At 37.3% G+C, this 27127-nt stretch overlaps 2 protein-coding genes across 2 annotated transcripts; one reads left to right on the top strand and one right to left on the bottom strand.

Annotated features, from left to right (window-relative positions):
* The first annotated feature begins 1631 nt into the window (after nucleotides 1-1631).
* LOC108255389 (transmembrane channel-like protein 2-B) lies at nucleotides 1632-21227 on the top strand. The gene is made up of 20 exons (XM_017451328.3): nucleotides 1632-1821; nucleotides 2072-2107; nucleotides 2933-3320; nucleotides 4503-4643; nucleotides 6333-6423; nucleotides 6527-6608; nucleotides 6724-6830; nucleotides 7411-7509; nucleotides 7602-7744; nucleotides 7894-8041; nucleotides 9103-9297; nucleotides 9579-9758; nucleotides 9869-10030; nucleotides 10180-10308; nucleotides 14892-14959; nucleotides 15063-15302; nucleotides 16841-16963; nucleotides 17193-17271; nucleotides 17444-17567; nucleotides 18137-21227. Exons 1-20 carry the CDS (start codon nucleotides 1779-1781, stop codon nucleotides 18310-18312), a joined length of 2754 nt encoding a protein of 917 aa, XP_017306817.2. The 5' UTR covers nucleotides 1632-1778; the 3' UTR covers nucleotides 18313-21227.
* On the bottom strand, nucleotides 21114-26973 carry si:dkey-96l17.6 (uncharacterized). The gene is made up of 5 exons (XM_047149905.2): nucleotides 26459-26973; nucleotides 25857-26017; nucleotides 22975-23177; nucleotides 22163-22241; nucleotides 21114-22051 (listed from the first exon to the last, which is right to left on the bottom strand). The coding sequence occupies exons 1-5, from the start codon at nucleotides 26730-26732 to the stop codon at nucleotides 22001-22003; spliced, it is 768 nt and encodes a 255-aa protein (XP_047005861.1). The 5' UTR covers nucleotides 26733-26973; the 3' UTR covers nucleotides 21114-22000.
* Between the last annotated feature and the right edge of the window lie 154 nt (nucleotides 26974-27127).

Below are 27127 nucleotides of genomic sequence, written 5' to 3' on the forward strand. Positions count from 1 at the left end.
GGGTTCAGCTGGACTAGATGTGACCAGGCCTGATTACTGCAAACCCTGTTCAAATCAACACTTAAGTAGAACTTTTTCAACAGCATGAAGTTGGTTAAAAGGTCTTACTCAGTAACACACTATGGCAAATTTGAAAGAAATTCTAGAAATGATGAGGAAGAAGGTGATACATCATTCTGGGAAGGGTTACAAAGCTATTTCAAAGGCTCTGGGACTCCAAATAATTATCCCATTATCTCCAAATGGAAAAAACTCGGCACAATAGTGAACCTTCCCAGAAGTGGACGACCTTCCAAAATTCCTCCAAGAGCACACCAATGACTCATCCAGGAAGTCACAAAAGAGCCAACGACAACACCTTGATGATCCTCAAACCTTTTGGGAGAATGATCCAAATCATAGGAGTAAGTCCTAGTCCTAGAAGTAAGTGAAAGACTGATCTCCAGTTGTCGGAAGTGTTTGGTTACAGTTATTGCTGTTAAAGGTGGCCAACCAGATTTTAAGTTTAAGGGGGCAGTTAGTTTTTCACATGGGTGATAGGTGTTGGATAACTTCAATAATAAATAAATAAACAAATAAAAACTTTGTGTGTTTACTCAGGTTGCTTTTGATTTATGTTGTATTTTGTTTGAAGATCTAAAAATATTCCGTATGAGATATACACAAAAACAGAAGAAATCAGCAAACTTTTTTACAGCACTGTATACACATATATACACATACACACAAACATAGGCAGTCTGCACAAATATATAATGACCAAAGGCTTTGTGGACAAAGTGCAGCAAGGCGTTATTTGGTTTTGGCATGAAAGTGATTTTGTGGCAGAGAATTAATTCCCCATATCTGTCTGTTTCCAGGATCATCTCTTAAAAGTGCTTTATATTATAAACTTATCGGAATTACAGTACATCATTGTCTTATTTGCATTAGAAAAGACGCAGAAGTCACTAACACTTAAAAGAAAGAAAAAAGAAAAAAAAAAAAGACTGGACATAACCAACATGTGAAGGTCAGCTTAACAGAGCAATAATTCTAGGAAGGAAAAGGTTTTAATGGTTGCACAGGTTGTGCCTTGGTGTCCGATTCCCACCTGAATTATTCATCAGGCCGAGCTATGTCCACATAACCAGACATGTGTTTGACTAATTAAAGAGACATAAAAAAATAATTTTTAAAAATCAGCTAATCCTTTACAGGTCATAAACAAACATTAGACATACAAAAAGTGTGATGCTTTTTCAATATATATATATATATATATATATTTTTTACACAATAATAATATTTCAGTCACTATATATATATATATATATATATATATATATATATATATATATATATATATATATATATAGTGACTGAAATATTATTATTGTGTAAAAAAAATTTGCATGGTCTGCGAATCTTACTTTTCCTGAAGTAGACAATATTTTCAGTGTTGTCTACACTCAATATCTCTGAGGTCCATGTGCTCATCAATTGAACATGTGGTTCCGTGCAGGTTAGGACCAGGTCATTTTACATCGCCTTTTGTCCATTCTCCTCTTGAGATTTCTCCTCTGGACGCTAAGCTTTTTGATGCCAATTTCCAGAGTGATATCGTTTGCCGTATCCAAGGGGACATCTGATGCTCGGGCTTTGGAACTACGCACCTGCCACACACTGAGAGCCAAGTGCCACTCAACTGTATCCTCTGCGTCACATGCCTTCACTAGCAGAACGCTGCGGGTTACAAGAATGACCGAACGCTAAAATCACACGCACAGACAGTGGAAATGCCGCGCCCAAAAACTGGCATCGCTGCAAGTCTGGATGATGGTGAGAGTAACAGCAGGGTTAATGTACATTTTGCTTGTACATTTGGTTGCATTTGTTGAGTGTTTTGTTTGTTGTGTTGAGGGTTTTTCTATTTTACTGGAAAAATGATTGTTTTGTAATTACTTTTTTATACACATATGCATATGTGTATAAAAAATTTTACTCAGTTGTTTATTTAACAATATATGCATTCTTTAGAATTGAACAGGATGTTAATACATGCAGCATATTGCTTGTTTGTGTGTTATAGTTGGGATCGAGATAGATGCCGAGTTAGACAGTGATGGTAAGTCATGTAAAGCGATAGATTGAAATTTTAAAATGACTTTCAGTATTTAGATCTCTGTGTGTGTATGTGTGTGTGTGTGTGTGAGAGAGAGAGAGAGAGAGAGAGGGAGAGAGAGAGAGAGAGAGAGAGTGGTGTCATTTAAATATGGTTTTTATTCACGTTTACACAGTTGCCGAGTTAATGCACATGAGTACATTTGAGCTAAGCCCTGTGTATAAAAGCACAAGTCTTTGACGGAACACATAGAACTTTACTTTCTACTTTACTACTTATGTTCAATTTTACAGTTTATTTATAAAAACATTATTTATAAAAGGTTAACAATTATTATTTAAACATACATATAGCAGCATCCTCCACAAAATAGACTTTTTCCTGTTCCTATATGAGTGGAAGGAACATTTGACTGATTGTGTTTAATGTCTATTTTACGCAGTAAAATTTTTTCTTATTTATGAAAGGTGACAATAATTATAGGAGACACTCCAAGTTAAAATGGAGAGTTAAAAAAAATTAGCTTAAATAAATTTGGATTTAGATGAAATATATCAAATTAATTAATTTAATTTCATTAATCCCCACCGCATTCAGTAAAGGAAACTTTTTTGACATATTAATGAAGCATAGAATCTTGTTTGATGTAGTTTGATATCAATTTTAATGCAAGTTTTATCTTAATAACTAAAGAAATAATAATAATATTAAAAACCTTTTTTTAACATTTACACATTTTACATGAGTAAATGAATGCATTTTTGTTTGTATACAGTATACAGCATGCGATTTAAAACGATACAGTGCAATGTGTCACCTGTTCTTCAGAGGACATCAACAGGAGACCAAGAAGTGCAAGAAGACCCAGACCTGCTGCTCGCAGAACGCAAGCAAAACCAGCAGACAGTGACGATGATGAGGAAGATGAAGCTCCTCGCCAAAGAAGAGGAAGAAGGAAGAAAGATGACAATTCCGAGGACAACCAGAGCGGGAGACCCCGTGGTCGGAGGAAAGCAGCCAACAGAAAGAAGACCAATGCCATGGCCCAGGACTCTGATGTGAACAGTGAAGAAGACAAATGGAGCAAGAAGAAAGGAAAAGGAGCGACCAAGAAAGAAAAAGAGGAAGAGAACAGTACAGAGAAGACTGGAAAAGGAGCAAGTAAAGATGGGAAAGAAAAGGGAGATGACAAGAAGAAAAAAGGAGATGGTAGCGGGTAGAGTATTCTATAGGCCTTCTTTCTAGCTTTAAATATTTCATAATTTAATTTAATAACCCAATACTTGGTCAAGTCTTCCAAATATTACAAGGAATATTACACTAACATTGGGGAATGTTTGGGTTGGTAATTTGTTTCAAGTGCACATAAGATGGGTTCAATGAGAAGTGAATGATTTTTAGTGTACCTCTCTTTACACTGCCTGGATTCAAATCAATAAGTTCCAATATATCAGGCTGACACACTTTCAACCCAACATCATAAAGTCCTTAACTGGAAATTGACATGACCATATATATATATATATATATATATATATATATATATATATATATATATATATATATATATATATATATATATATATATATATATTCCAACATCTTGGATTTGAAATGAAACAATGAGAATGAGGTTAAAACTGGAAAAACTACAGCTAGCACAATACTGGCAAAGCGTTCAAGCTCATTTTGTATTTCTATGCAAACAGTGCTCCATGACAACACAGCCTTTTCCTGAGAGGTTGTGCTTCAACTGGCTAGCTCACAGCCATGGTCTCAGAAACTTATCTGTAGGATTTTCTGCCAGAGATGTGAAATTCCTAAATCTTACATTTGTCAGCTTGAAACTCATTTTTAAATCCAGGGTATTTACATATAAATACCCTGAGACTGAGGCTTATATAGACCATGTATGGAATCTTTATAAAGAATTGCATCATTTAGAAGACAACAGAGAAAAGACAGGACCTAAAGCATACCTCCTGATGTGTGAAACATGGTGGTGGTAGAGTCACGGCTGGCAGTTTACTATACTGTATTACTATACTGATTAATTAGAAACAATTGCAGTAGAATGAATTCTGAAGTGTACAGAAGCATCTTTTAGATGCCATCAAATGCTTTCTCAGAACCTCAGTGTGACTTGCAAATCAATCTTTAGTGTGACAATTCTATCCAAGGTTTGATCAGTTTCTTTTGTTCTCCTTCCTCTATATTTCAACACCATTGAGCTAGAATACTAAGGTTAGGGTTAGGGTGACCATTTATCATGGTCAATTTACAAACTGCACTGTTTAAGAGATTAAAAATAAGTGGAAATTAGCCTTCCTCATTTCACTGGTAGTCACTCCAAGACTTATTGCCACATATTGTGATATCTGATGTCCCTCTCTGGCAGCTCATCTGCCGAGTCAGACGCCGAGTCCCTATCAGAGGGCGAAATGACTCGGCTAAAAGAGGAGGTCGAAGAAAAGAAGAAACTTATTGCCACACTCCGAAACAAACCATGGAGGATGAAAAAAAGACTGGGGATTTTGAGGTAACAGCCTTTTCTTGTATCACTAAATGGCTGTCTCTTGGATGCCTTCTTAGAAGTTTAACAGAATTGACACCACATTGCATCAGTGTGGCTGTATTGGTGTGATTTTCAGCAGGAACTAGTTTTGTCTAATGAGTCTAGCTCAGATATATCTTGCAGAAATCACCCAATTCTAATATTATAGAATAGTAGAAACTGAAACTATCTGAACAAGTTTGTTTAAGTGCTCTTGAATACTATGGCCTTATGTCGAACCTTTACCTCAGACTGCCCCAGGCAATCTTGAGGCAGAATAGGTGGTGATAGTTTAGACAAGTTCAGAGGTAGTAGAATCAAACACTGTCCAAGAGAACACTGATAGCCTGTGCTGGCAGCTGGGCTTCAGGGGTTTGTATTTCGCAGAGTACCTCAGTGGTAGAGAAATAGATCCCTAGACAAAAAGGGTGGCAATGTAGCAAGGGAGTCTTTTAATTGACCTGGTACCTGGAAGGAATTCCTGGAGATCTACCAGCCTGGCTAGATGACGGGATATATTGGGTTTTTTTTTTTAGTAATTCTTTTCAGATGATTATTTCAGAACATGCCACAAGTTAACTCATTGATTGCTTGATTAGAATATTATCTGTCTGGACTTAGTCATATTGTATGTGGCAGAAATTTCTGTGTATTATTAAATAGCTGGTAGTTAGAGTTGGTAGTTACATTTTTGTGAATGCTACTTAATACACTCTGCTCTTTTCGCGGACATTGTACATATTTGCTTTATTCTACTAGCATGATTCCTCTGGTGTATGGCATAGATAGCATAGAGTTTTTGAAATTGAAATTAAAAAATTGTGAAAAATTATACAAAACTACCAAACCCAAATGTGCACTATGATATTCTTTTTAATTTGTATAATTGTTAGTCCAGGCTTATAACTGTCTCTGTTTGATTGTTGCACTTTATTGCTAAAGATATTGTCTTTCTTTTGTTTTGTATTTAATGTGTCTTGTCATGATCCTCACATATCATCAGTCCAGGAGGTAATTAATTGGCCAGTGTCTTGGGTTACATTGGAAACTAGTAGCGGGTGAAATGTGATCTCCATGAACAGGTGTCAAAGTGTGTGTTTACTCCACAGAGATGATGTATTGGGCCACTCACTGCATGTAATGATGACTATACAGAAAAGCAATATATTATATTTATATTGGTTTCTTCAGCAGAAGAAACCTTGTCCCACCTGTGTGTTACACAACTTTAGTTTTAACTCAGAGATGTTAACTGGGTGGCTGTTGCTGTACTTACTAAAAGCACTGTTGGCCAAGAAAAGTACAAACATCAATTCAGACACAGCACATAATTAAATAAACTAGTGTTGTAATGTATTTGCATATAAGTAGACTGTTTAACACAGCATCAGGGGAGTGTAAAACTAGTTCTATTAAAACATGCCTTGTTTGTCAGATTCAAGTGTACAAACTCTGCATGCTGACTTAAATACAAATCCCAGTCAACCAACCTTGTTGAATCAGTGACTTTTTTTATTGCAGAACCTAAGAATCCATAATAAATTGAAAAAATGGGGATTTCTGAGGGCCTTTTTTTGTGCCAAGCTCTACATTTTGATACAATTTTTATTTTTATTTTTGTAACTACACCATATGAAGAATATCTTGTTTGTCTGTCTTTGTAAATGGTTTTAGAGAGGCACAAGGATTCGTAGAGAAGTTTGAAGGTGCGTTGGGCAAAGGGAAAGGGCGGAAGCTCTACGCCTTCAAAGTCATGATGGCCAAGGTATGCCGTCTTCTTTAAAAGAGCATTGTGGTCTGTAAGAAACCATGGAACACATACAGAGTCTAAATGCTTTGTAATTTTTTTTCTGTTTTATATTTCTCAGAAATTGATCAAGTTCAATCGTGACTTTGACAACTTTAAGACAGCATGCATTCCATGGGAGAGGAAAATCAAAGAAGTAGAAAGTTGGTTTGGGCTGAGTCTCTACATTTATACCCAAGTGAAACAGATCTGATTTCCAGGCTTGTTTTAGATTTCCTGCTTGTTTCAGATTTCCTGACTTGGTCTGCTTTTTCTAAGGTCACTTTGGGTCATCTGTAGCCTCCTACTTCATCTTCCTCAGGTGGATGTATGGTCTCAACCTCGTCCTCTTTGGCCTCATGTTTGGGCTTGTTGTCATTCCTGAGGTAAACTTGCAATTTGTGATATTTTGTGAATAAGCCATTCATATGCTGTTTTTTTTTTTGTATGTTTGTTTGTTTGTTTTTTGTTTTGTTTTAAAAAAAAGACTGGTTTTAATAATGATATCAGAACAGTATGATGGAGTGGGGTTTGATTTATCCAAATAGCATTGCTACCAATATTGAATGGGAAAGATTTTCATCACAAATTTAGCAATATGTGTAACACTGTTGCCAAATTTGTGTACTTAACCTCCCACAATTTTTTTCAGCTGTTCATCCTAAAGCATATTTTACTGAGTACTACTATGAATTATTTCGTAACAACAGTACAGCCAGTAAAAAATTAATTTATTTACAAAAGTGTGGGATGTAGGATTGGACCTGCTTGTGGGTCCTGAGAGTTTAAATGGTTAAACGTCAGTTCAGACATAACAAATGGTATATACATACTGTCGACAACTCGGACATTCACGATGAGCAATTTGAACAGATATTACTATTCTGTTGAATCTATTCCTACTCTTTCAGACAAATTTGTTGATTGAAGTAATCTGTAAAGTCATATCTCGCTCTCTTTCTGGAGGTCCTGATGGGTTTGCCGTATGGCTCCATCGCCAGGAAAACAGTCCCTAGAGAGGAGCAGCCCACCGCCATGGACTTTTCAGTCCTTTTTGAATTTGGAGTAAGGAATATATTGTTAAGGAAAATAAAATGAAATACTATGAAATAACGGTTGAAAACTGACTTAACATTTTTTCTTTTTCTTTTCCAAAGGGCTACTGCAAGTACTCTGTTCTCTTTTATGGCTACTATAATAACCAGAATACTATTGGATTACTTAAATTCCGTCTACCCTTGTCCTATTTCCTAGTTGGAATAGGAATATTCGGCTATAGCCTGATGGTGGTGATAAGGACGTGAGTCTTTCTTTCCTGTGCTGTATTCACCTTCCTGTGTTGAAGGGGCAGATGGAATCTTTTTAATGTAATGCAGCAATTCTAAATCATGCTAAATTGCTTGGAGAAATTTGCTGATAGTCACTGGTTAATATGTCATTCTTTTATAGGATGGCAAGAAATGCCAAGGAAGGAGGTGACGGTGCAGAGGAGAGTGACTTTATCTTTTGCTGGAAACTGTTCACTAGTTGGGATTACCTCATCGGAAACCCAGAGACAGCGGACAACAAGTATGCTTCCATCACAACTAGCTTCAAGGTCAGATAAGGCAGTATACCATAATCAAACAACTATTTCAAGATCTCTCACACAATAATAAACACAGGGAGTGCCTCGTGTGAACTGTGTTCTCTGCTTTAACACGCTTTAGTCTGTTTTTTTGTTTTTTAAAGAAGCTTTATTAGTTGAATTATGTGTGTAAGAACAGGGAACCTGCTTTCTGGTTTAATACATTGGTGTAATTCCTGAGCCTAATTTGAAAAATAATCTTGATGTTTTTCATAAACTCAGTTTAAAAATTATGATCAGTGGTTGAAGCTTGAAGTGGTTGAGGCCGAGACTTAAGCTTAGTGACACAGAACATAAATATTTTGAATGAATTTAAAGTACATTGTTGAAGCCTTTGTTCCACTTCTAAAAACTCATCTGTAAGTTGCATTGACTCAGGTTTAGATCTATGAAATCATGTATCTATGAAATTAGAGCTGAAAATTAACCTGTTAACACATCTAGGAGTTTAGTACACTATATGGCCAAAAGTATGCGGACGTGTGACCATCACACCCATATATGGTTCTTCCCCAAACTGCAGCCACAAAGTTGGAAGCACACAATGGTATAGAATGGCTTTGTATGCTGTTGCTTTACAGTCTCCCTTGACTGGAACTAAAAGGCCCAAACCTGTTCCAGCATGACAATGTCCAAACATGACAGTGCACAAAGTGAGCTCTGTAAAGACAAGGTTTGCCAAGTTTGTAGTAGGAGAACTACAGCACAGAGCTCAACCCCACTGAACACCTTTAGGATGAACTTGAATGCCAACTGCACCCCAGACCTCACCCAACATCAGTGCCTGACCTCACTAATGCCCATGTGTCTGAATGGACACAAATCCCCACAGCCATGCTCTAAAATCTAGTGGAAAGCCTTTCCAGAAAAGTGGAGGGTATTATAACAGTAAAAGGGGAATAAATCTGGAATGGGATGTTCAACACGCACATATGGCTGCGATGGTCAGGTGCCCACATACTTTGGGCCATACAGTATAATGTACTTTAGAGCCCTGCATAACTTCTCTGACTGTACCCATGTTCCCATAGGAATCTATAGTGGATGAGCAGGAGAATTTGAAGGACGAAAACATTCACTTGACGAGATTTCTGCGTGTTCTTGCTAATTTACTGATCCTGTGCAGCCTGGGAGGGAGTGGATATCTTATCTATTTTGTGGTGAAAAGATCACAAGATTTTGCTAAACTGGAACGCAATCAGTTATCCTGGTATCAGAAAAATGAGGTAACGTCAAAAATGTGTTTCTTTTAGTTGGTTTCGTCTGTAATGTTGCTTTTTAGACTATGTATAATACTAACTACACTTCTTTTTTTTTTTTTAAACACCCCCCACTGTATTTTATCTGACCTTTGAATCAATGGCTGATTTGAAATAAACAGCAATATTTACTGCTGTTTATTTATATAGTATTTATATTTAATTATATTAATGCGATTTTTATTTATTTTTCCCCGTCTTTCTGTAATTTGCGAGATTTTTTTTCTTAATAATGATGTGTCCTACAGGTGGAGATTGTAATGTCTCTGTTGGGTTTGGTGTGTCCACCTTTGTTTGAGACCATCGCTGAACTGGAGGATTATCATCCTCGGATTGCCCTGAAGTGGCAGCTGGGCCGCATCTTTGCCCTGTTCCTGGGAAACCTCTATACCTTCCTGTTTGCCCTTATTGATGATGTCAATGAGAAGGTACAACAGATATTGGAGGCAAATATGCCATGATGTTTTAAGCCATACTAAGTGTATGTTTAATAAAACAATTTTTAACATTAAATTCCTTTTTAATGCTTCATCAAAAGCTGGAGAAGGAGAAACTGATAAAGAATGAAACCGACTGGGCTCTAAACCAGTACTATGCTAACTACACACTGTATCACAACGTGACAGAGAATATTCCCCCACCAGACATCTCACCTGCTGATGTTATTAGGGGTCCTTGCTGGGAGACCGAAGTAGGAATTGTGCGTACCAGCCCATTTTCTTATTATTGAACAAATGTGATCCATTAACACCAGCATATTTATTCACATATTACTACAAATTATTGCAATTACTGCTGTAAATAAGCAGTTCTAATTTTGAAATGATTTATTTCTCTTACCTGCTATAGGAGTTTGTAAAGCTAACGGTGTCAGATATTCAGGTGACGTATCTGACCATCCTAGTCGGAGACTTCATGAGAGCTTTAACTGTGCGTTTCCTCAACTACTGTTGGTGCTGGGACCTTGAGGCTGGCTTTGTGAGACATTATTCATGATTATAAGAATTTAATGTTTTAAATGTTTTATTTGGGTGCTTTGTGATTCCAGGCCATGTGTGTTCAAATTCAATATATACTTCATACATTAACTATTGTTAGAATAGTTCTTACTTCAAAGCACACTCAAACAACATCATTCAACAGCCTAGGATAAAAATTTAACCTGAAAGTAAAATTTGGTGAATTAAGTATTTAAGTAACTTCTCATTCCAGCCATATAAAGAGCTATTTAATGCTGCTAGCCATCTATTAAAATTTATAGTAAATGTCCTTTCAGATAGCAATATTGAGCAGTTCATGGATGTTTGATAACTTCACACTTCACATGACTACTATTTATGAGTGTAAAATGTAAAACTGTTCAATTTGTTTCTTGTTCACTCTGTAATGTGTTCATTACTATAATAATAATAATAATTATTATTATTATAATGAAGAAAGTCTTATGTACAATGCTGTAAAAAAGTATTTGCCCCATCCTGATTTCTTCTGGTTTTGATATACACAGATCTCATACTAAATAGTTTTAGATCTTCAAACAAAATACAATATAAAACAAAGGCAATTTGAGTAAACACACAATACAGTTTTCATTTTACTTTTTTTATTGAAGCAAAAAAAAGTTATCCAACACCTATCACCCATGTGAAAAACTAATTGCTCCCTTTAATTTATAATCTGGTTGTGCCAACTTTAGCAGCAATAACTGCAACCACATGTTTACGATAACTGAAGATCTTGGAGAACAGTCTATCACAGTGCTGTGGAGGAATTTTGGCCAATTCATCTTTGCCGAACTGCTTTAGTTCAGCCACATCAGAGGGTTGTCATGCATGAACTGCCTGTTTAATGTTCTGCCACAGCATCTCAATGTCACGTCAGGAGGCAAAGGCGGATGCAAGTGTAGCTAAGGTTTAATGCAAATCAAAACAAAACAGTATCTATGGAACTCGTAGCAAAAACACTAGGAAACAAACATAAAACTGTGACCATAACGCTGCAACAGACAACAATGGCACAACGAGACAAATGAAAGACGATGTGTGCAGTGATCAAGTGAGGCGCAGTGGCTGATGGGTATCACAGTCTCTAGTCTTTTAATGGTATTTACATGACATTCAATTGGTTCAAATTTTGGAGTGGCAGCAGAATTCCCGTTTCCCTCAATTATTTCCAGTTGCCCAGGCCCTGAAGCAGCAAAGCATCCCCACACCATCACACTGCCACCACTACCATGCTTGACTGTAGGTATGATATTCTTTTTATGGAATTCTGTGTTTGGTTTACGCCAGATGTAATGGGATCTGTCTTCCAAACAGTTCCACTTTCTCATCAGTCCACAGAACGTTGTCCCAAAAGGTTTGAGAATCATAAAGGTGTGTTTTTTGGCAAAATTCAGACGAGCCTTAATGTTCTTCTGGGTTAGCAGTGGTTTTCACCTCACCACTCTTCCATGGATGCCATGTTTGTCCAGTGTCTTTCTGATAGTGGAGTCGTGAACAGTGACCTTTATTGATGCAAGAGAGGCCTGTAGTTACTTTGATGTTGTCCTTGGCTCTTTTGGGACTTCCTGGATGTGTAGTTGCTCTTGTGATTCACTATTGTGCCGGCTTTTTCCATTTGGAGATAATGGCTCTTACTGTGGTTCTTTGGAGTCCCAGAGCCTTGAAATAGGTTTGTAACCCTTCCCTAGTCCAGCTGAACCCCATTTTGAATGTAGTTTCATAGATTTGGGGAATTAATAACTACAGGTTCAAATACCTTTTCACACAGGCCCAGTTGGTATTGGATATATTTTTTGCTTCAATAAATAACATTATCCTTTAAAAACTGTATTTTGTGTTTACTCAGGTTGTCGTTGTTTTATCTTAGATTTTATTTTAATTTCTGAAAAAATTTAGTATGAGATATACACAAAACCAGAAGAAATCAGGATGGGGAAAATACTTTTTCACAGCACTGTATGAGGTGGTGTGGACTTTGTACATTCTCTCTTTGAAAGCTGCAACCCACTTGGTCCACCATCAAAAGATCCTGGGGAGCATATATATCACTTTTCTACTCTCCAGTTGAACTGAACTAACAGGAATAAGTCTGCAACTGACAACAGGAAATTGCAGCTGGGGAAGAAAGATACATACAGTGGCCCCCCCAAAAAGTGTCTGGACACTTAACTGACACTTACAAAAGTATGAATTTCACTGCATAATAGAACAACTTGCAAAACCAAGTGTTTTCTCAAGCAAAACATTTTCCCCAAAATAGATTGTTATTTACTATGAATATTCAAAATTAGACAAAAAGGTATTTCAACACTTAAGCCTATTCTGGTTGTTACAGTTAATCCATAATTAATGTTATATATATATATATATATATATATATATATATATATATATATATATATATATATATATATATATATATATATATACACACACACACACACACACACACACACACACACACACACACACACACACACACACATCCACTGTAAATTAGCTTGGGACTAGCTGGTTAAGAGTAATTGTAAAAATGACTAAGATGAGGAAAGTAAGTTTTGAGGAAAAGTTCTAGCATCATCTGTTATAAAGTAGGCTACTCTATTCACCAGAACAGCAGAAAACAAAATCTTCCTTCCTCCACAGTTGGATATATAATTTAAAAAAATCAAAGATGAAGGACTTGTGAACGAAAACAAAGTACAGGCATAATTTTGAGTAAAATCAAGAATTCCTACTGTGGTGTTGATGAACTTGTGTTCATTGATGGCATCATGAACTCAGAATTGTACAGAGGCCTTTTGGATGCAAACTTGCAGAAATCAACAATGAAATAATTCAAGTGACAGAAATTGATTTTTCAGCAGGAAATTGATTCAAAGCATACTAGCTGCATTTTGAAAGTATGCTTCCCCAGAACCTTAATGAATGCTTTTTTTTGTCTAATTTTGAACAGTATATCTTTTTTAAAAATCTATTTTTAAACATAAGACTCTATTTCTGGGAAATACTTTGCTTAAGAAATGTACTTGTGGTATCTTTCTTTAAAATAAACACCACTTGGTTCGGCATGTTATTTTCTAATGCATTGAAATTTATAATATTTATATAAACTATATAAAAAATTATATATTTATAATTGTGACTTAAGTGCCCAAATACTTTTTGGGGCCACCGTAGCATTGAAGCGGTTTTTTGATTATGCCATGAATTGGCAATTTGCTGCTGCTGCTTACTTACTTCTTTATATAATTACCTGCCTTCATGATCAAACACTTGAGCGATGACTGGGGGAACTCACCTGACCACTATATTTAACATCCTGCATTCCAGACTCTTTCAGTTAAGATGGTTCTGTTTTTCTTGGGAGGAGAGGAGGATGTAGATTTGTCAGGGAATGTATTCATACTGTGGGGCAAAGTCTGCGAACCATTTTAGAAAGCACTCCCCTGAATTTATAATTGGGGGGGGGGGGGGGGGGGGGGGGGGGGGACGTTAGTCCAGCCACTTAAAGTGCAAGGTTGCTGGAGTCAAGTGGAGCCTTAAACAGAATACCTGAAAAGGTATAGCTCGAGGCATCCTCTGGTGCAAAGGCCACCAAATTAGGATCCTGTATCAGCTCTAAAAGGAGACAAACTGTGACCTCCCCAGGCACTTGATCAGTTTGTCTAGCCAGGGCATGGGTTCAGTGTCAAAGTAACACCTTGTTTAGACTCTGGGAATCATTACAGAACTAAAGTGTGCCATCCTGATTTTGTACCATTACTATGGAGCTTGAGCATAGGCATTTTCCTACCTGTCTCCTCTCAGATGGGGTCTTAGATATGCAGTACAGCTACTGCTGTGCTGATACCCTTGGCGGTATCTTGATTCTGTACTGGATGAGGTGGGTCCAACCAGGAATACTGGTAAAAAAGTCCTTGTACTGGCCCTTTGACTTTTGCAGGGCAAAAGACATAGCTGGAGATGGGAAAGTGCAGAGACATTAGATATATTTTATGAATCACTTTTATTTATTTGCTTTTCATGTGGTTACTATCATAGAGGTTTATTTAATTCTTTCAGCACTTACCTTGATGTTTGTTTAGTAAAGTAAGTTTTTTTTTAAGTAGGCTGTAGTTTTTATTAATAAATGTGACGAATACATATACATTTTTAATGAAAACAATCAACACAAAATAATTATAACATTCATACACATTTGTATTTTTTGTTTGCATGAAGAATGTAGAAAGACACTAATTTCTGTTGAATTATTTCACAAGAATGTTCTGGATTCTGCTCTGTTTACTTGAGTATTCACAAAAATACAGTTACAAAACTCATTTATTCATTGAAAACATGATACCCTGAAAGCAAGAAGCTAGCATGATAGGTGATACCTACCAACAAGACAAACACAGTGACACCTGACTCTACTCAGTGCACTTAATTACAGAGAGAGAAAGAGAGCGAGAGAGTGTGAGAGCGAGAGAGAGAGCAATATACAAAGCAACGTTTACATTAATGTATTGTGCTCTTCATTAAACTGTGTGTTTGTATATTCATGTTTTGCAGCCTTCGTATGCAGAGTTCGATATCAGTGGAAATGTACTTGGGCTCATTTTCAACCAGGGAATGATCTGGTGATTATACAATACTTGCTCAAAAAGGACTAAATAAAATAAAATAATACATTATAGTGAACTAAGGAACTTACATATATGTGTGTTTGTGCATTTTCTTTAGGATGGGTGCATTTTATGCCCCAGGACTGGTGGGTATAAACATTCTGCGCCTGGTGACCTCCATGTATTTCCAGTGCTGGGCTGTAATGAGCAGTAATGTCCCTCATGAGAGAGTGTTCAAAGCGTCACGCTCTAACAACTTCTACATGGGCATCCTGCTTGTCGTGCTCTTCCTCAGCCTCATGCCTGTGGTCTACACCATGATGACCATGTCTCCTTCATTCGATTGTGGACCCTTCAGGTCACACACATACACCTACACACACACTATCAGATCATCTTGATAATCTTGAGCTGGTAATTATGCATTCGCAATGTATAGGATGCATTTTTAGTGTGTATACATTTTTAATTATTGCCATTTCGCTGACTGATGGACCACTTTTGTCCAAAATGTAAAATGCCACAGAAGCATTGGTTATTGATCAGTAAACAGGACAAACTGGGCCAGGCAAAACACAGAGAATGAGGAATAGGAATAAAGTCAAAGCAGGATATCTATGGCAATGAAAAACAGTCTTGATAATGTCAGAAAACACATGTAAGCTTATATACATTGCGAGCATATACTTCGCAAATGGCATGTGCGAGAGTCTCTTTTAAAAGGAGACTGTGAGTATGTGTGATTGAGTATGTGTGCGTGAGCAAAAGTCTGGTGATGGAGAACGAGGCAGTGTTTGTGTATTCTGGGACGTGGAGTCCGAGGCAGCCATGCTTGTAGAACATGTTGGGAACTGGAGTTTGTTGTATGGGTTAACCTGACAGAGTCACCCCACCCCAACCTCAAAACCAACAGAACCCGCAGAAGGGTTCGCTCTAGGAGCACTGCTTTTTCTAGGTCTCCCCCTGGGGCATGGGCCATGGTGTTCAGGGTGACTTACATGAAATTCATGGTGTATTTCAGTCATAGACACTCGACTGAAATGTTTCTCATGATCTTAAAAACCTTTTGATCTGAAAGTGTATGATTAAATGTTTGAAATCGATGACAAAAATATAATCATGCCAACATATTTATTTCTTTCATTAGATAACTAACATTTTACTTGCAAAAAATATATTTTTTAAATGGATGACTTGGAGCGAAATATTCCAAAAAGCAGCTGATAATTGTCCAGCGTAGGTGTGAACTCATCTCAGGGAAATTCCTCAAGAAATCGGATGGAAAAATACCAGGAATAGATTTCTGGAAATTCTAGAGAAAAAGGGGGTCTACTTTGAAGATGCTAAAATGTTAAATTATTTTGATTTATTTTGGGGGGTATTTATCGCAACATAATTCCCATAGTTCCATTTGTGTTATTTCAGAGTTTTGATGACTTTATTATTATTTTAATATGTGGGGGGAAACAATAAATAAAGAATGAGTGTGTCTAAATTTTGATTGGTAGTGCATATTTCCAGAATTTCCAGAAATGTATTCTTGGCATTTTCTCAAGACAATTTTTCACAGCCTTCTTTTCTCATATTTAACAAGGGTGCCAATATTAGTGGAGGGCACTGTATTTATAAATGTACTTATTATACTTAATAGAGTTTGAATAAAAGAATGAAAATGAATAAAAATTCATTTCAGTAGTAAAATGGGATAATAACTATAAAAACTAAATATAAATAAATAAAATCATGGACCTCCTGGCAATGTTTCATGGTTCCCTGGGTGTCCACGGACCCTACTTTCAGAACCACTGTTGTAGATGATAAAACAAATAAACAAACAAACAATAAATACCAGTAGGTTTATGGTTTACTGATGGTTGTGTTTGTTCTTCTGAACAGTGGGAGAGAAAAGATGTTTGATGTGGTAATTGAGACGATCCAGAACCTTCCAGCATTTATGGCCAACATCTTCACCTACGCGTCCAACCCCGGACTCATCATATCTGTCGTACTTCTCATGGTGTGAGTTCTCAGTGGGGGGGTTGGGGGGATTTGGGATAGCATGGTGGGGCTATAATTATTGTCAAAATGTTTCAAGGAAACAATGCATATTAGCTATGAATTAAATTCCATAAACTTACCTCCTATATATCTTACTTTATAGATAACGGCATTCCTGAACATATACAGACAGCCTCTGTACTTTGAGTGTTATTATGTGTATGCGTAACAACCGTCTGTTGTTAAACAGGCTAGCTATTTACTACCTGAATACAGTCTCAAAGGCCTACCAGAAAGCCAACATGGATCTGAAGAGGAAGATACAAATGGTGTGTGCCATTTATGACTATATCTAATGTTACATTCTAGTACTTTCCAACACAGGATTCTGCTTTTACTTAACATATAATATCAATTAATAGTAAATGAATCCAAAAATGTAGTATCCTATAGTGAACTATGAAAGTCTGAAAGCCGAGCTTGTATCTGATTTGGCTCTAGCAAAGAGATGAGGAGAAGAACCGAAGGAACAATAAAGACAGCACTAATCAGGTGATGAAAGACTTGGAGGATCTTCTGCCCAACAAATCCTTGATACCACCAGCAGCTGCTAAAGAGGAAGCAGGTTAGCAGACTCATACTCGTTTACTCAATTTAATTCTTCCATTGGCTGGTGTTGTTTAGATCTGTTTTCACTTCTGTTTTCACATTATATATATATATAATTATGATGGAGTCAAAGTACTAGAAAATAAATACAATTCCACACAACACATAATGGCACTACAGATTAAGTTAACATCAGGCTGAAATTATAATATAGTATTTCTCTCCTGCTGTTTTATGAATATTCAGAATTCAGACATACTACTCCTTTGGCATACAGTACTGCTTTTCACCTACTGTAGGGTAGTAGGGACGTTCGGATACATCCATGGTTACACTGTAAAATCTTCAGCTTGATAATGAAATGAGGTTCATTGCTCTATTTTTGCCCCCTAGTGGAGTTATAAAGGAATAATGAACTGCTCAATTCAATTACGGTCCAAAAGACAATTTTAATTTAGAGCAGGGATTAAAAAATTTATCTGGTAGGTCAGATTAGAACCTTTAAATTTAAGAGGGTGATCAGGAGTGATAAGTGAAAGCATTCAGTGTTCACTTTTGTCTGTCTCTTTTCCTCTTGAACCCCAGAGAATTCTGCCCGTCAACCCCCTGCTGGTAAATCTCCGAAGGTCACTGAAAAAGCTGGAACAGCCACCAATGGTAAAGGAGTAAAAATGCAGAAGGACGTTTCATTGGCTGCTGTGAATCCCCGTGCACCTGTGACCCGCTCACCTGCCCGTGGAAGAGGACCTCCGCCAGTGTGATAAGACACAGCACATACTTTGAAAAGTGATATCAGCTAGTCAAGTCTTATGTGTACACAAACATGAGGACAAATATGGCTAGTAAAACCCTGGTGGAGTTTATTGAGTAGGAAGTTAAGTGAGGGGGAACAAGTGAGAGTGTCTCCTGGTGCAGAATGAAGAATAAAACTACTTATTTCAGATGTTCAGTCTTATCCTCAAAGGGCCAGGTATGGGGAGGTGGAAAGTAGGAGCCACAACTGAGCCTCAACCGAAGGCCAAGATGAACTGATTAAATTATTTCAATTCAATCTAATTTGTATAAAGTCTTTAACAATAGACATTATTACACAGCAGCTTTACATATGTACATTGATATAAACAGATGCAGCCAAACTAGAGTGAATAGATTAATATACCACCTGTGGTATGATTTACTAAGTTAAAGTCTCTTCAAAACTGCAATTGTATACATACATTAATACGACCAAGGGGCATGTATTATATTTGCGTAAGCCCGTTACTGCCATTTAAAGAAAAAACTAAGCAATTTAAGTAATAACAAAAAGTTTCTTGAAGTCATGACTTATTTTTGCCACATTAAATTTGGTGTATATTGTTCACCCCTCTGATGCCACCAGCATTCCCACAGAGCCGATGAAAAAGTTTTATACTTACCTTATGAATGTAACACACAGTAATGTCCATTCTTTTTGAGTTTTTCTTCATAGTGTATATTTGAACACATACCTACAGCAGCACCGGCCCTTTACAGATAAGGTTGGACACCCCTGCCTTGTTTTATCTTTCACTGTTCGACTCACTATAGTGAAAATGGTGGTGTTGCAAAGTCAAGAAATACCTCAGTGATGGTGCATACCTCAATACATAGTGTTAGTCAGCTTTTGGATACTTCTTGTTGGTTTATTTGTCTGTTTCAGCTCACAGGCAAGTTTTATTAACTTAAAAGTTCATAAATTGATTCCACTTCAGTAAAACAGTGAAAGGGAGTCAGTATTGGTCTTTCACTCTAAACATCTTTATTAACATTACATCATCTCTTCTTTTCCCAAGTCCATATAGATTTGTTAGTTTATTCAAAATAATGAACTGAACTTTAGAGACGTCAGAGAGATCCTTGAGTTTTGATGGTATTCCAACGAGCTTACCTGTCTCAAAGAACTGGCAACAGCACAGCAATATTCTTCAACCTTGTGTAACAGTAGGAAGAAATAAAATAACCAAAGTAGGCTAGGAGATTTTTTCTGTTGTGATCATTTCATCAGCCCTTCTGGTTGAGAAATTTACAGTTTGGCAGTTTTATCATCAGAGGGTCCTGGAACCTAAACTGAGATGACATTTTTTAAATTTTAAGGTAAACATTTATGTAAGTATGATTTAAAGTAGATTTTAAAGTGTTCTAAATGTACTCTTTCCTTCAATCTCTACATATTTCCCCCTTTTTTTTTGCTCCTTCATATTTTTTTGTAATAACCCTAATTCTAACACCTCCATTGCCAAAGAATGATAAATTACTCAAAAAAAAAAACCCTATATAAAAAAAGCCTCATTAATAAAAAATAACTTATAAAACTAAATCAGAATGTAAAACAGTTCTAACCATAGGTAAATTGCAACACCATATAAAGTATGAAAACATAAAGACATACACACAAAGAGTTTTACACACTAAAATGGATCTTTAATTGCTACTGGTGTTTTATGTATAAAGGATTAAAGGTGCACTACACCATTTTTAATACAACGTGAAAGATACATACTAAAAGTACAAGATATAGTAAATATTCTTGAGGTTACCACAATAGTGAAAAGGAAAGGTCAAGTTTAGGAGCCATTTTATGTTAGTGTACAGACTCCAAACCAAGTAGCATCTATTTATAATGCATAATCCAAATTGTATTTTCCATGATATTCAATAATCTGGACAAATTGGCAATTCATTATATATTGCCTAAGTGTAGTTGAAAAAGCCCTTTGTTTTCTGTATTTTTGAAACACAATCAGTGAATCAGAGCATATTCTGTCCAGGGGCAGGAACACACCCTGGATGATATACAAGACAACTGCACAGCTGTTTATTATTGGAAATTTTTATATTTCATTTTACAAAATAAAATGTTATTTTGTCACCAGAATGTGTGTCCTATATTTGAACATGCCTTTGGATACACGTCACTTTGGTATGAATATTAAGGGCCATATTCAGAATTGAGTAAGGAGTTAATACTAAAATTGCACACATCATTATTCAGACCTCAGACACAACTGCAGACTTAGCTCAACCCAGACAGTTGAATGGGAGTTGTGTGCTACTGAGTTATTGGCCTGTCTCTGTTATGCTGCAATTATTATTTTAGACTTAAGCTATTGTTTCTTCCTTGATATTGGCTCAAGTGAGGAGCAGTATTAAGTCCAGTACTTCTGACATGTACTGAAATTCATGTTTTGGGCTATAAAACCTCTCAGAAAACTATGGAATACCATTCAAGGCCAAAATGTATTATTTTATTAATATGACAACTCAGAAGTGTGATAAAATAACCTACATAATAAAAAAAAAAAACTCCACATACGTTATTGTGATTCAATCCAGTTAAATTTTATTTGCATGAGAAAATCAACTTTGTAACCTGACTTATCCCTACGTAAACATTGATTCTGAATTTTTGTCGAGGACTCTGGATATGGCCCTTAGTTATTAAGTTCTGATCTTAGTTTTAAAATATAAAGTACAACACCAAATCTACACAGCTACAAATCGGTTTGTCTGCTTTTACAATACTATATTCCTGATCAATACATATCAAGTGAGTTAAATGTATTGTTATGGCAACTAATGAAATAAATACAGTTCTTGTTAATTGACAGACTTTTAGACATGTTTGTGTGTGCACCAGTAATGAACTTGGAGATGACTGACAGGTTGTTACAATCGACTGGTTTAGATTACACAAGATTAGATGGGATTAAGATCGGGGAAGTAGATAATGAGAACTTTATTAGGAACCACTGGTGAATAATGAATTAGTTTTGGTACTTGAGACACTTGAGCGCTATTTGTCTATGAAGGTTTAATTTATTAGGTTTATTTATTATTATTATTATTATTATTATTATTATTATTATTATTATTAGATTGAGCATGCTTTACAAAGATAAGCACAAAATAAAGTTGGTCTTGAGAATTTACATGCTTGCTGTAACATTCCTGCCCTGAGTTTTATGTGACACACTTGTGTAACCACCATCCACCCAAACGGCATAACGTCATCCAGCAAGGCCATGGTGCAGATTAGCCAGACAACCCAAATGGAGTTCAGTTTACACAAGGACATCACTTTCAACAACATCATGCTATATACTTTATAGCAGAACCTAGCATTGTTTAAAAAGGTCATTATTAGATCATTTGTTTGCTTATTACACACTGAAGGTTTTTGCTTGCCTGAATGAATGAATATTCATTTTGGGGCTGTTGTATGTATAGATTCAAAATACACCATGCACACAAACAAACATTCACACACTTGTTGACACTTAGGGGCAATTTAGTGTACTGTAGGCAAAACACCCATAATTAATTTTATTTGGGGCCTTAATTCATCAGTGCAAGCACAGTCTAATAATAAACAAACAATAAATCTCCAAAAACTTGATCGAAACAGTGCTGGATTTGAGTGAGCTTCATTCACACATCTTCCTCTTCCACAGCTTGACCTGATTTTAGTCTCAAAATCACCTAGGAATAGAATGTGTGTGACAGAGAAAGATAACAGTTTTCAGTGTTACTTAAAATCTTAATTAAACATATTAGAACAATAGAAGTGTAATCAAATGTAGTAGAAAAGACCTCTTTGAGTTGAGCGATCTCTTTGCTCTCCATATTTCTCTGTGCGTGGTTGGTGATGGCCTTCACCCGGGAGGCATATCTGAATCGGGAATTAATTTTGTTGTTGTTGTTTACATTAATATCACATTCATGCTTGATTCATAATGCTTTTACTTGTTTAGAAACTTTTTATAGCCTTCAAAATTTACAATTGCATAATTTGTTTAAATGCAGTAGAAAGGAATGAAGGAAGGAGATGGAAAGCTTATAGATCAAGGATGCACAATTGCCACCTATAAAAAGTTAATAGACTCTTCCCGCTAAAGAATTTGGCTATTCCTTCAGATACAACACTTAAAACACTTAAGCAGAACCTTACAACAGAGGGTTCCCTTTTACAAAAACATTGCCTCGATGCATTCACCCCTTTAACCTTTTCTACATTTGAATAGCTTCTTTGGCATCATTATGCAATTTATTTAGGTGTGTTCTCTAACAAACTCTGGGACCTTTCAGGAAAGGTGTACTTGTAACAAGATTGTGTGACACTTTGGTTACATATGGTTGGACTCCATTTCCTGGTGGAACTAAATTACAGTACAGGTTTCACACCAATGGGAATACTTATGCAATCTGTAATTCCCCTCTTCAATATTATGGGCTATTATGTGTAGATTCATGATGTATATTCTCAATTAAGTTCATTTCTAGGTTGTAACACTACAAAATGCAAGGCAGTTCCAAATAGAGCCCGTTTAGAAAGCTAGAACCATCCAAAGAAGCATTGAGGAAATGTAATTGGAAATATGTGCATATTTGTGTTTGTGTCTTACATGAGTGAGGTAAGGGTCTCGTCAAGGTTGCAGTCAGAAGGAGAGATATTGAGGAACATGAGGGTTTTGGCATTGCCCCCCAGTGAGTCCTGCATGAGTTGCGTTAGCTTGTTGTTGCGGTACGGAACATGAGCTTGCTCCATAGCCAGAGCTGAGATCACGTCACCAAGAGCACTCAGAGACTTATTAATGGAATTAGCCTCCTGCACAAAACACACACACACACACACACACACACACACACACACACACACACACACACAAACAATATTGGGTAAATCCCTAATATTCCCAAGAGTAGATCTGCAATTAAACGACCAGTTGGCAGCCACTGCATTCTTAAGAGGTCTCTGCAATCAATGAATTGCATGTGAACTGATGAAAAAAGATCCTCCTACACTGTCTGAGCCCCAAAATGAGGCAGGGAAACAAGAATCAGCCAGGCCTTAGGGCCAAGGCAGATAGTCAACGAGGCAATGTAACTTAACCTGCAGAAGACAGTAAACAAAACTGCCAGTTAAAGGCCAAATGATGTAATTTCTGTGGCATTTCTGTGGTGTATGATGTAACATTCCAGTTGGGTAGTAAAATGTGGATTGGATTGTGTATGTTGCTTCCATCTGTAACCCCCCTTCCCCCCCGGGGCTAGATTTCATGTTGGAAATTTTTGTTGTAACCATACAGAAGGAACCTAAAATTATGATTAATGATAAGACTTTTCCCAGCTATGTCACAGAAGGATTTATAAAAATTTACACAGCATCCAGACTGCTTCTATTGAAACCTTTAGCCCTTCCACCACAAAGCAAATGTGATGTCTTGGGACTTGTAGAAGATCCAAGGCCTGGAATAATAGAAGTCCTTGTGATTGCTGGCTGTGTGGATGCCATGACCTCTGGAAGTGTCCTTGAGGAAATGGGTAAAAAGCTGCCCATTCAAGTATGCAGATAATCTCCTGCAGGTATCAGTCTATATTAAGACACCCGCCTGGGAATACTGATCTCTACCTCACTCTAATGTATTTTCTGAAAAGCTATGTAAAGTCCAGCACCAAAGAGATGAATCCATGTGAACAACCTGTGATTCCTGGCAACCAGTTAAGTCTTGACCACATTTATCCATCCATCTTCTACTGCTTACTCCTTTTCAGGGTCACGGGGAACCTGGAGCCTATCTCAGGGAGCATCAGGCACTAGGCAGGGTACACCCTGGACAGGGAGCCAGTCCATTGCAGGGCACATTGACCACATTTATTACAAGCAGAAATATGTACACTCCCCTTATAGTGAGTGCCTAAAGTCCTTTAGTGCCCTGAAGCTGCCTTTACTTCAAGAGTTATTTACATCTGCAAGTAAGCAGCAAGAAGAAAAACTCATTTGTTTACTCCTGGACAGTCAATATTTGGCAGCAGTTGCAAAGATTTAGGTTCCATCTATCCACCCTCTTCCACATGCATGAACTCATACATGAGTGTTGTTACTGAATGAGGAGAGAGAGCACAAGCCATCCCTCCAACCAAGAGAGCAAGTCAAATTTTGCCCTCTTGGACTCACATGGCTATGGTCACATTGGGCTGTGGTTTCAGACTCTGTTTACTTAGCCACCACTTCTTTTCTCAGCTCACAACAGCCTGTCTTGGTGGTTTCACTTCAGATATCCAGAGCGGCAGCCTGACAGGTGGCTGGAAAATTGTGACAATATGACTTTCAAGTTGAGCATTAGCCTGGCATGCACCAGAGTATAGCCAGAGTCCTGGCAGGAAAGGGTCTAGAATCCACATGTGAATGGTATCAAGCTGGTAGAACTCTAAACACCATGGCCTGTGGTGGATATTCTTGCTACATTAGCAGTGGGTAATATTAGAGACTTACACAGATGACATTGTCCCTTTAGCTCTCAGACATGTGGGGAGATCTGAACAGTTACAAATGCAGCCTCAACAGGACGTGTATTGCACTCTCACCTTGGCCCTGAGACAGAATGTGAACGAGATGAATTCCATTTAACTGGATGAAGCAATACAAATATAAAGAACTGGAGACAGATAGTGACAGGATCCCTGTTTGACACATTGGAAATCCCAGCTGTCCGAAAATACTGTCTGTGCTGGCCTCAGAAAGAGCCACACCATGGTGTGCTGTATTACCAAAGGGAGAATGATGTTGGAACTACCACTTGGCTCCACCTGGACTAATATTTTGTATGGGAGATTTCAGATTCTTCTCACAGACCACCCTTCCCTTTGTGCCATTGACGTTGGGGTTTCAAGGGTGTCTCTTATAGAGGTTGTTGAACTCTTGGTTAAAAAACTTCTTGCCAGAACACATCTATGGACAGTGCAAATATGGCAAAAGAAATTACACAATTTCCACAGGAGGAACAAGCCTAAAGGGTGAGAGATCTTGTCCATGTAAGGGATAGCATGAAGAAAAAAAGTCCTGAGCACCAAATTCCAAACACAGTGAAAACATGCCTGCCTGCCTTTTTACTAAGCACTTGGGCCCAGTCCTATATCATCAAGTCAGAGTGCTAAGGAGCAATAAACCTATGGCACCCACCTGCCTCAGGATCTGTGGCAGTTCTACAGTTTTACAGCTGAGCAAGAACAAGAGGAAGGCACCATTCCAGTGCAAACCACCCAAACCGGATGGGTGGTGTATAGGCTCCTACACTATCCAGGACCTAACTCAAGGGCGTTAACAGTTAAATTTAGCAGTTTAAGGTAGGTAGTTTTTTTTTCCATTTACAAATCATTGCAGGTTCAGTTCTTGATTAAATCCCTCTAGTCTTCACTTGAGCTGTTAACAGTTATTTTAACCTTAAGATCAATGCTACTATATAGTATAACATTTAAATTCTATTAATTTACTGAACATAATCACCTTCAGCTGGTCATCTTTAGCTCCTGTCTTCGCCGCTCTCTCGCTTCCTGCCAGGTCAACAAGGTTCAGTTTGCCAAATGTCATGCTGCCATTGGCCAGGTTGCGACTTTCCAACATGATGCTTATAATCAGGTGAGAGCGAGAGCTTTCTATATTCATCTCTGTAAGGTCAACCACAGCACCAAGTCAGCATTTAAAATTCACAACATACTAGAATCCATATAGTCAACAGGATCACACCCTAGCAGAGAGTGGTTAGGGGTGGTAGTGTAGCTATTTTGTAGCATTGTGTACCCATTTCCATTAAATCATAGTACCAGAGCTCAGCTATGCACAAAAACCAAAACAATATTGAAGATGTGAAGCAGACAATACTGTATTACAAATAACAGCAAAAACCTGCTGCTGTTAGGTTTTGTCACAAACTCAATGGGAACAAAATGGGAAAAATATGCCATACACTAGAGCATCTTTCTATGATTGACCCACAAATAATTTTAGCATGTTATGTAGTGGCCAATGAGCCAAAAAAGAAATTAACCAATGGTGTTTGAAAAACTATAGGGTCCTACACATTTGTAGCAACTTTGACTAAAACATACTGGTAGCTGCAATATGTCGGTTGGCAGAGCACAGTTCAAAGAGAGCAAAGAGCTCGCCAGCACTAGTCGCTTCCTTTGCCTCTGCTCCTTGGGCAAATACAAGCCCCTTTTTGTCCTTTTTAATCTCAATGCGTTTTGACAGTGCCTCAGCTGGGCTCACAAAGAGGTCCTGTAGCCGATCGTTATACAACTCCAACATAGAAGCCAACACCTGGACAAGGCATAGAAAGAGTAGATAGATGAGGATGACACATGATTGTCTAAGTGTTATCATACTTCAAATGCACTAAAGCTTAACACAACAGAGATTCCCAAGGTCATGCTCTAAAACCCCAATTCACATTGTTTCCAGTTTAGAGCATTCAATACATGCAAGTAAACAGAAAGAAGTATGTCTTAGATACATCACAAGAGAAGACAAGAGAAGAGAAGAAAAGAGAAAATCCCAAGACCATCCATAAACTTCAGAGGTCCCTTAGTTTCATTAATTACTACTGGCAGTTCATCAGGCACCTCAGCACTGCAGCCACATATGTCACCTCCCTCATTAATGGTCCTCTGTTCTCAACCCATTTATATTTGTTATTTTGCAGATGTCCTTATCCAGAGTGAGTTACAGAAATAGACTACAGTTTGTAGGCCCTATTGAAAACCCACCCTTATGCTAGT

Source organism: Ictalurus punctatus, chromosome 22 (assembly GCF_001660625.3).
Source record: "Ictalurus punctatus breed USDA103 chromosome 22, Coco_2.0, whole genome shotgun sequence".
NCBI classification, from domain to species: Eukaryota; Metazoa; Chordata; class Actinopteri; order Siluriformes; family Ictaluridae; genus Ictalurus; species Ictalurus punctatus.

Coding starts and splice junctions, on each gene's coding strand:
- LOC108255389 (XM_017451328.3), top strand. CDS start 1,779: ATGCCGCGCCCAAAAACTGGCATCGCTGCAAGTCTGGATGATG. Junction 10,031..10,179: donor GGGAGACCGAAGTAGGAATT/GTGCGTACCAGC, acceptor TACCTGCTATAG/GAGTTTGTAAAGCTAACGGT. Junction 17,568..18,136: donor AGCTGCTAAAGAGGAAGCAG/GTTAGCAGACTC, acceptor CTTGAACCCCAG/AGAATTCTGCCCGTCAACCC.
- si:dkey-96l17.6 (XM_047149905.2), bottom strand. CDS start 26,732: ATGATAACACTTAGACAATCATGTGTCATCCTCATCTATCTACTCTTT. Junction 23,178..25,856: donor CTAAAGATGACCAGCTGAAG/GTGATTATGTTC, acceptor TGTTTTGTGCAG/GAGGCTAATTCCATTAATAA. Junction 22,242..22,974: donor GAGACCCTTACCTCACTCAT/GTAAGACACAAA, acceptor TTCCCGATTCAG/ATATGCCTCCCGGGTGAAGG.